The 11,005-nt window shown below is 42.8% G+C and overlaps 1 protein-coding gene across 1 annotated transcript; it reads right to left on the bottom strand.

Annotated features, from left to right (window-relative positions):
• Positions 1–2,509: 2,509 nt before the first annotated feature.
• Positions 2,510–5,401, bottom strand: LOC139475677 (clumping factor A-like). The gene is made up of 2 exons (XM_071258865.1): positions 5,215–5,401; positions 2,510–3,513 (listed from the first exon to the last, which is right to left on the bottom strand). The coding sequence occupies exons 1-2, from the start codon at positions 5,399–5,401 to the stop codon at positions 2,510–2,512; spliced, it is 1,191 nt and encodes a 396-aa protein (XP_071114966.1).
• Between the last annotated feature and the right edge of the window lie 5,604 nt (positions 5,402–11,005).

The following is an 11,005-nucleotide window of genomic DNA, read 5'->3' as shown; positions in this document are numbered from 1 at the left end:
ATGTGTAGTACTTAGCAGTTAACACTGACCCGACAGTCGGATCAGACGCATTGACCACCATGTTGGTGAGAAGACGGAAGCGAGGAAAGAAAGCACGAAAGACGGACCTTTGTTCATTAACATGTCTTCACGAAATATTGTCTCTACAAAGTAGACACAATTTATGGATAACAACTTCTTTAATACTGTAAAGGCCTTTACACTATAAAAGAAGTTGTTATCCATAATCTGTGTCTACTCTGTCATCCGTTAACTTCTAAGTAGTGCCTATCAAACATTTCAATATTGTCTTTAATGTCTAACATACTATTATCAAGTGTAGAATTGACAAGTTTCCGAATGTTGATCCCGTTAGACGCCTTTACAAGCATTGTCTTATTACAAGCATTGTTTGCAGAAGACCTATTCTAGCCCGGATCTTCACGGGTTCAATTGACGTTAATCTTCAGCCCAATCCAAATTTACCTGCCTGTGATATCGGGTCAATGTTAAAGCGAATGCATGCCCTTGGTGACCGGATACCAACATCACGGGAAGAATAGAAACGTTAACTCTCATGGCGTTCCGCAGGTCTTTTCTGAGTAAGGTGGCGTATTGTTGCAATCAGAAGAAACCTCTTTGTGTAGTGGAACGCTGTCGACCACCTGCTTGCAATTGACGCTGGGTAATTGATCAAAACGTCTGGTATCGATTCCATGCCCTGCTGATCACACTTTGGCTGACCACAAAGACGTTTGCATGTTGACCCAGTTTCAAGCATGCCTATGCATCTGTCAAATTCTTCCGTCGTTAAATAACGTCTTTGACATTGTAGGGGCGTAGGTGCATTGAGTTGTTGCAATCATTAGTAGCAAATGTTATGCTCTCTGATAAAGTTGGTTGGTTGGTTTGTTGTTTAACGCCGCACTCAGCAATATTCCAATCATTGTGCGCCAGGATATTTCAATCTTTATTTGTTGGAGGATGTTTTTGATATCATCAAAACATTATCCTTGGCAAACTTTGAGTAGTATATACTAACTCGCTTGTTGGAATCCCTTGGAGGTTCAGACAACGATTGAGTGTGGTGGGTCGAGGCTTTTTCAGAACACGTGAGTGTGTTCCAATTCTCCGTCCGATCAATTGGACGCGGCAGTTGGGATAATTGCCGTTTGATGCAGGTGTTGTCTGTACCGGCAAACGCCGCGGTAATCAGCGCGGACCACAGGGGAGGGGGTCATTCTGACTGTGTCTTTAAAACATATGAAAGTATTTACGTAGAAAAATATGTGTAGTGATGCGATATAACCTAAATACGCTCCTGACGTATCCAAACAACAAAAGCAATTGAAAAAAAGTAATTTTATCAACTGGTTCATATATTGAAAACATAGAATTTCTCAGTAGACAGGCATTCAAGCAAACTCATGAGCAACCTTTCTGTGTAGTTTAAGCAAAGAATTTTGGTAAAGAATGCATGGTAATTTTGGCGAGGAATGCTTGGTAGTTTTAGCAAAGGAATGCATGTTAGGTTGGCAAAAAATGCATATTGGAGTCCGTTTGCGCTGTTCCTCCTACGGCTGTGCCTCCCTCCATTCAAGATGTCAACTTGTACACTTAACAACATGATAGTTTCTTAAACAACTTTTTCCAGTGATGGGAATAATAATGATAATAATAACAAACAGCAGATATTGTCGGGTATATGGTATTCATTGCCGTTTACCGTATTGACATTTAAAAGACTATTCCCGATTTTGATTTATTTTGCAATACATTATTCTCATTTAGAGCCAAACGAACTGTAGTTTAGGTAAAGGAATTAGGAAAGTTGAGGCAAAGTATTTAGGCAAAGAATAAATGGTAGTTTGGCGAGGAATTCTTAGTAGTTTAGGCAAGGAAAGCATGTTAGTTAAGGGAAAGAATTTAGGCAGGGAATGCGTTTTAGTTAAGGCAAGAAATGCATGTTGGTTAAGGCTAGCAGTGCAAGGAAATCCGTTGCAATCCGGACAATCGGGATAGAACTAATATTGAAATAGAATTTTCTACCGGAAACATCTACGATTGACTTCTGGCTCTGAACAAAATCGTTCACAGTGCATTTTTAAACAAACGCACAAAGACGAGGAAAAACGTTTATCCTTTTCCCTCTGTGCTATCCAGTAAATTTCTACTTATTCGTATACATACCATGCGAGTTTTTTAAAACATTTCCTTCTAATTCTAACCAAACATGATAACCAAACTGCCTTCGTACGACAGGTATATGGAGTACCATCCACACAACTCAAGGCCAATCGGAAGTCGGGCGAGCGTAAACTGGCCTTATTGTTTTTACAAACAGAGGTGATTGACATGTAATTTGCAAGGCGTATCAGTCTGACAAGGTGTGTTTGACTTCCAAGCGGTTATTACTGACTCACCCCCGACTCCACCAAGCTGCTACTTGCTGTATACCTACCAACTGTAATAATAACGGCATCACCGCACGCTAAAGGCCAGGGAAGCCCCGCAACCAATGTTAACATTATCAGAGCTGATCAAGGAACAACAAACATTTAACCACACACGGCCTTGTGCACATTTGTCTGATTGTGGTGACGTTATTGTCCATCAACGTCATATGACGGAACAGGGTCGGTCTACAGAGGTGTTCTTTCACGCTGCGGGCAGAGATGGGAAGTGACTCATTCTGCATGTAGGTCTCTGTGCTAAACTCAATCTCTGTGTCAGTGTCAGTCTCGTTGTCAAACTCTATCTGTGAGTCAGTATCTATCTGTGGGTCAGTCTCTATCTCTGTGTCAGTGTCAGTCTCGTTGTCAGACTCTATCTGTGAGTCAGTATCTATCTGTGGGTCAGTCTCTATCTCTGTGTCAGTGTCAGTCTCGTTGTCAAACTCTATCTGTGAGTCGGTATCTATCTGTGTGTCAGACTCTATCCGTGAGTCAGTCTCGTTGTCAGACTCTATCTGTGAGTCAGTTACTTTGTCAGACTCTATCTGTGAGTCAGTCTCGTTGTCAGACTCTATCTGTGAGTCAGTCACGTTGTCAGACTCTATCTGTGAGTCAGTCTCGTTGTCAGACTCTATCTGTGAGTCAGTCTCGTTGTCAGACTCTATCTGTGAGTCAGTCACGTTGTCAGACTCTATCTGTGAGTCAGTCACGTTGTCAGACTCTATCTGTGAGTCAGTGACGTTGTCAGACTCTATCTGAGTTTCAGTCTCGTTGTCAGACTCTATCTGTGAGTCAGTCTCGTTGTCAGGCTTTATCTGTGAGTCAGTCTCGTTGTCAGACTCTATCTGTGAGTCAGTTTCGTTGTCAGACTCTATCTGTGAGTCAGTCACGTTGTCAGAATCTATCTGTGAGTCAGTCGCATTTTCAGACTCTATCTGTGTGTCAGTCTCGTTGTCAGACTCTATCTGTGAGTCAGTCACGTTGTCAGACTCTATATGAGTTTCAGTCTCGTTGTCAGACTCTATCTGAGTTTCAGTCTCGTTGTCAGACTCTATCTGTGCGATAGTATTCTTCTCTATTTCTGTTTCGGTTGATATATGTAAGTCTCTGCCTCACTCGATCTCTTCTCTGTCTCGATCTGTTTTAACTCAACTACAGCCTGCTCTCCACTTAACCTTATAATAATTTGTCGACTATCGTTATTAAATCCATCAAAGAGTACCTACTTATAGTAGTGATTCCTACTTGCTTCACATGGCAACAGGATGAAGACCCCTTACCACGCCCTCCTGACCCACCCACAGACGCTGAAGGACGCGGGGGTGCCCAGTATGTCTGGTAGTCTGTGGCCGTCAATATTTACTCTGTGTGTGTGTGTGCACTGGTGTTGTAATCAAGGGGGAGAACTGATGCTAAACTCACTGGGTATCAGTCATTACAAAAATAAGCAGCGTCAAGATACGACATGTATGTGGGTATTGTTTATTTTTGGTAATGACTGATACTCAGTTTGTAAGACATCTACATCTGATAGATTCGAACCGCGATCAGTGTGTTGGTATGAGTTACCTGGCCGATCTTTTAAGTGAGGTGAAATGGGGTTTAACGTCTCGTCCAAGATTATTGCACTTATATAGCGACGTGCATGCCTGTGTGTGTGTGTGTGGTTGTTTGTACTTGTTCGGACTGATGCCGATTTATAGTGCTAGCCCACTGAGATACCCTGCCGCACTCAGACACAGTGTACTGACTCCGAGCCGACCAGTCCTTGTTTTAGCCCTTTAATGCCGTGCGCCAGACAGGTTAACAACAAGTACCGTCTTTTAATGTCTTTTGGTATGACGCAGCCGGGGATCGAACTCCGGACCTTCCACTCTCCGAGCGAATGCTCTACCACTAGAACACGGAGGCGATCCGATATTTGGAGGCAGACGCTGAATAATAACGGTCACAGCAGACATACATGTCGGAGGGGTGATCATGCCGTAAAAGGCGACTAAGCTTGTCGTAAGAGGCGACTAACGGGATCAGGTGGTCAGGTGGTTTATGCATGTCATTGTATCCCACTTGTGTAGGTCAATGCTCAAGATATCAATCACTGGATTGTCTGGTCCAGACTCGATTATTTACAGACCGACACCATAAAGCTGGAATATTGCTGAGTGCGGCATTAAACAACAAACAATACAACAAAATAAATATTATTGAGAGGGAAGTGTCTGGTGAGTTGTTCCCCATAGATGAACCTGAGCAACGCAGAGAAACGTAATGGCCAAACGATCGCATCCAAAAGCGTGGGAGAGACACAAATACTCGACGTGAAAATTGTGAGAATATCCGGGAAATACCTTAGGCCCTCCTCTTCCTCTCATTTTATCATATTTTTATACATTTTATTTACATCCTTTAAAAGGCTGTACAAAATGCTGATTTCTGATGTAAGGAATAATCCGTTATGTCGTTCAAGAACCCTTTGTTCACAGACTGAGGTAACATCGGTTTCCACACAGGTTCGAATCCATTGCATACAGATCAATCGTGTCTGTATGTGACCTTATTAACTGTCGTCATTTACTCTTCTTCCGTCATGGTTCGGTGGGGTAGCCTAGCTAAGTCAAGCCGAAGGCCCGGGCTCGATTCCCCACATGAGTACAATGTGTGATGCCATTTTCCGACCAGATGTCGAATATTAAAACAAATGAAATTCAGCGTGAATGCGCAGCTTTTTCCTAAAGGGCGATAACTATTTTTGTAATTGTTAAACTACGGTCGTTAAAATTACTGGTTCCTGGTTGAGTGTGCGCTGCGACACTTTGTGAAAAGTACAGACCCTCCTTTGTCAATACCCAGTGGGAAGTCTGGGTTACAACAGGTTCCAGCAACCTCTGCTTGTAGTAAGAGGCGACTTCATGGATCGGATGGTCAGTCTCGTTGATAAGGGTGATTGCAGGACGGGGCGGGACGTTCATCTCAACGCTAGTCCGATTGGTCCAGACTCCAATATTTACAGGCCACTGAATATTGCTGACTATGACGTTAAACACAATTCACCTCTAAGTAATTATTTTCTCTTAATCTCATATAATGTTAGGGGGCACGGGTGGCCCAGTCGTCTACGGCACCGCGATTTGCTGTGCAGAGTTCCGTCCATTGAGCACACCAGAAACCTATGATTGTGGATTCGAATCCCGATTCGCCCCGATTATATTTCTAGGTTTGTCAGCACCATACCCGTGCTCGTGGGTTTCACCGAATTGGTAAACGTCTAAAACCTGCATCACTTCGGGCTTTCCTCCCACATTAAGGAGACACGCCGCGATATAACTAGAATACTGTTAAAAGCGGTGTTAAACCCAACTCACTCACTCACTCATATAATGTTAAAATGTGTACTTCACAACATTTCCCTTGCCTTTGGGGCTGAGTAAGCCCTCCAATCTGAAACGCTATCATTAGGTGATTGGGGTAATCTCCTCTCCCTGGGCTGTATATACACATACACCATTACAGAGGATCTCCTGACAGTCTTGTAACTCTACCGGTGTTTATCTACAGGAAACACGCATAATTCTCTCCAGGAACCTTGAAGATTTCTTCACGAATCGTACCCAGATGGTAGATATCGTATATTGTCCCTACACAGGCAACAACAGTGGCGCTATTTCCAGCATGCAACCAACGTATTGCGATATACGGCAGACTTGGGTAAATATTTAGATATGAAAGATGACGTTGGTATGTTACATCTATATCCTGTCGATGATATTTAACTGATACTGTTCTTCCTTGTTATTATCATTGAGTCATAACCAGTGTACCCCGGGAAAGGACATAATCGCCGAGGCCAACACCCATTGAAATAGTTAAGTTATCATCAGGAGAGGCGCTCTTTTTACTTGATGGATTCGTGGTTAAAATGCGCTTTAGATTGGTCGCTTTATACGCACCGATATCAAGAGACGGATCCTAGTGTAAATGCTCTATATGTAGCAATATCAATAGGGGGATCCAAGTCTAGATGCTCTGTATGTTCCAATATCAATAGGGGGCACTGGTGGCCCAGTCGTATAAGGCGCCGCGATTCGCTGTGCAGAGTTGCGTCCCTTGGGCACGCCAGAAACCTATGATTGTGGGTTCGAATCCCGGTTCGCCCCGATTCTGTTTCTAGGTTTGTCAGCACCGTACCCGTGCTCGTGGGTTTCACCGAAGAGGTAAACGTCAGAGACCTGTATCACTTCGGGCTTTCCTCACATATTAAGCTGAGACGCCGTGAAATAACTGGAATACTGTTAAAAGCGGCGTAAAACCCAACTCACTCCAATATCAATATAGACGGATCCTACTGTAGACATTCAATATACTCAATTGAAACACTTCGATCTGGACGAAGCGCACGGTGTTAGGAGGAAATTGAACCGTTATAATTCTTCCTGAAAACGAAGAAAAAGAAAAAGAAGAAGAATACAGTAAACTACGGTTATAACGAACTCAAAGGGATCACTAATCTTAGTTCGTTGTAGCCGTGGTTCGTTATATGCATATATACAGCATAACTACAGCAAATAGTCGGGACAAAAAAGTAAGTTCGTTATATCCGTCAGTTCGTTATAAGCGTGTTCGTTATAACCGTAGTTTACTGTAGTAGTAGTAGTAGTAGTAGTAGTAGTAGTAGTAGTAGTAGTAGTAGTAGTAGTAATAATGATTAAATGGGCTATTGCTAAACGAGGCGTAAAACTATACTCACTCACTGAGGTGCGTGAATCTTGTGTTTGCGCTGTCTACACATCAACATCACAGCAGCCTGAAGATACTTGAGCCTGGACCAGACAAACCAGTGGTTGCTGAGTCAGCACGACCTGATTCCCAAATTAATCAGCTTATATAATGTAGTGTAGGTAATGTAGACCTTTAATGCACCGGTGGGTGTCGTATTTAACCACACGACTCACTTACCAGAATAAACTAAACCTTTCAGCAATATCACAGCGGGGACACCAGGACTCGAACCCGATCCATCAAGCGGATCCAGCATGCACCCCTGTGCCACCCCCGACCTGAATGAGCCCTGACGTCTGTGCAGCCGCCGAGCACTACAAGACCTACATCTGTCTTCACGCAGGTTATTTTCTCTTGGCGCCATGGCTGGCTGATTTACACAGGTAGTTGTAGACGTATATCGTAGCATCGTCGGCAACATTAACGTCCTCCACATCAACACGTCTAATTAAGGCACATCGTTAACTCGCTCCCGAGACTGATGTTGATGGGTTGATACACTATGCGATGACAGTTAACGTTTTTTTCTCCTAAAAGTCCTCGGCATTTGAAATAGAATTACGAAACATCGCGATGATTAATTAGCGAAGATGGCTGTATGTGTGTCAATACTTATAAATTGAAAACAAGCCATTGCGCCGATAAGGACTATTACTTCTATTACAGTAATGACAAACATTGCACTGTGCGCTTTTACGGAAATGTCAAGTTTTTAGCGATAAACATCATCATTGAGTTTTAATCACAAGGTTTCAATCCGGCTAAGAATCGACAGTCAGGTGACTGCGCGAAGTTGTATTTTGCAATGACTTTGGTCAATCGCGCTTTAAATACTACATCTGCATGAGTTTTTCGTTCAGTTCATGCTGGTACAATCGTCACCACTCGCCCCTTTCCGTCACCTGCAAGAAGAGCGGGGCACGACTTTCGTCACCACTCGCCCCTTTCCGTAAGTTGCAAGAAGAGCGGGGCACGACATTCGTCACCACTCGCCCCTTTCCGTAACCTGCTAGAAGAGCGGGGCACCGCATTCGTCACCACTCGCCCCTTTCGTAACCTGCAAGAAGACTCGCCCCCCTATCGATGAATGTTATGTGCGAAAATACGACAAACCAATCAGAATGCGCGTATGATTTCAAGTTCCTCGTCAAAGAATCCCTCAGAAACATTTTTTGATTTAACATATGTCTTACGTCTAAAAATATACCCAAGACACAGTTAAATGTGGTCAATCATACTGTATAATTCCTCATGTCCCGATGTGCTTTAAATTGCATCTAAAATATATATAATATATGGGGAAGTACATGTGAAACATAACGCAACGAGTTGACAATTGTTTTAGGTATGCCCGTTTGCTCTAAGACGGAACCCGGTCGCAAAAATGGCCATGAGAGGGGCACGAGTCACTATTCGCCTTGGCCGGGATAACACGAGTTGGTCACGAATGCGGGGCACGAGTCCCTATTCGGTATTTCCCGGAATAACACGAGTTGGTCACGAATGTGAGGATCGGCAGTCAGATGACAACGAGCGACTATATTTGGGAGCGTGTGTGTATACAACGTACGTACATTACCAGCACCATTCGTGACCAACGGCCTCCTCATAACAATATACGTTAATTGATGGTATACTTGTTGTTACCCTGCCTGGCCGGCTCGTATTCAGTATCCTCACTCGGAGTGGGGTATCAATGTTAAACTGTGGCATTAATCCGGCCTATCACATGCACGCACACACACACACACACACACACACACACACACACGCACGCACGCACGCACGCACGCACGCACGCACACGTTCTATATAAGTGCAGAAATCTTGGACGCGACGTTAAACCATTATTTCACTTCACCTATATAAGGGTACGGAACTAGTTGAAACAATACATTCCAGTTCTGAAATGCCACGTAATAAAATAGGATATTCTTCAACTTCAAGTACAAACACGTGTGTGGAACGGTGCCACCGTCTCCCCTTCCACCATCAAGGCGGCAGACACCAGTCCCGCCCCTATCTCCCAGCAGGAGGCGACAAACAGACAGACCGATCATAGCTAGTTTTGAGGGAGACAGTATCTGGCCTTCTATCGTGCTCATGTTGGAGACACGCTTAAGTGCCAAGAAAATATTTTCATCGTTTAGATAAAAAGGAACATCGAGATGTGTATGTTTGAAATGTGAGAAAGATGGTATCGGAGGAAAACACGGTTATTGAAAAACCTGCTGAGACTAGGAACAAAATTATTCTGATAGACTGGGCAATCGAAGATAAAGATTCACAATATTTCCACATAAAAATGTTTCCCATCACCGACAGACCCTTAAAAAACGACCCGACAATGACGATTTTCTTTTTCTTTTTTTTTTCCATGCTAAATTCGATTCCGGGTCCTTAATATAAAAAAATATTTCCCATTCAGAGTGGTACTTTTTTATGTAACAAAAAAAGAAATGGCTTTCGTTTCTTTTTGACTAATGTAGGTCAGACAGACCCTCTATTTATTTTTATTGTTTAAATTTGGTACAAATGTAAATTCAAATTTAAGTCGACATTAAATCGAAAATTCAGCCTCTCTGCCCTTATTAAAAAGTGATTAGAAAAAAACTCATTTGTTTATGCAGTTTAACAAAGTGTTATACGACATGTCAGTCCGGCAGGCGTTTTTCAAGAAGTACCTCAGTGTAAACTTCATACCTCAGTGTAAACTTCATGCGGACAAGTACAACTTTTCACATCAAATCGCGTGCGCCAATAGTCGTTTAATAGAAAAAATGATCAAACAGTGACGAATCAACATTATATGGAGGTGACGCTTCATCTACATGCCTATGTATTAAACTGAACGCTGTACCTCTTGAATATAAAATAGTATACAATTAGCACAGCATATATTACCAAAGGTGCAGGAAAAGGCTCTGAAGTACACCTTCTACATCTGTGAACACAGTCTAATGATGTCTCGTTTGCCGTTTGACGCCACACTCAGCAATATTTCTCCATACTACGGGAACTTGTAAATAATCGAGACAAACCAATGATTGATATTATGAGCAACGTTCACTCATGGTACGATACCACCTGATCCATTTAGTCGCCGTTCGCGACGAAAATAGGTTACGGTGAGCCAATTCCACCAGAGATCCCAATACTTTCTCATGATGCCATTGCTGGGGGGTGTACATAAAGTACCAGCTTCATCAGACAGTGGTTTTAAAGGAGATCTAGACTTGCGAAAGTCTTTAGGGCAATAGTTTAAATCACACGTTCTAGATTATGTAAATGATAAGAACACGTTGTCCTGTCCACATATCTTGACACGCCTATCAGGAGGATAAAATTACAACACATCCATGGACATTTCTTTCAGTACAGCCTTGGAGCAGGACTAGAGGAGATGCAGAACATACAGTTACGCGAGATTATGGAGTACATAAAGGTACACCGAGGTGTCGCCCGACCGTGGTGTTACTGGAATATTGCTGAACTCGGAGTAAAACTCCAATCACTCTCTCACTCACTCACTCACTCACTCACTCAAAATCACATACACATGTACTTACTCAAAATCAAATGTCATTTTGAGGCATCAAACTGCTGAGTAATTGGCAATATTACATTATAAATGTGGCTGAATTGTGTGAGGAATCTACAGAGACACCAATCCTGGGATGTAACACCCATGCAGTTCAAAGTCAAAGATATTTATTGCATGCAAGGCCTTCGGCCCATATACAAGAGAGTTACAAATAAGTAGTTTACATATATGGATATATACTCAATTTGTTTCA

Source organism: Haliotis cracherodii, unplaced genomic scaffold (assembly GCF_022045235.1).
Source record: "Haliotis cracherodii isolate W230 unplaced genomic scaffold, xgHalCrac1.p SCAF_3, whole genome shotgun sequence".
Taxonomy (NCBI): Eukaryota; Metazoa; Mollusca; class Gastropoda; order Lepetellida; family Haliotidae; genus Haliotis; species Haliotis cracherodii.
Note: the sequence above shows the minus strand (reverse complement) of the source record. Positions and strands in the feature narration are given on the sequence as shown.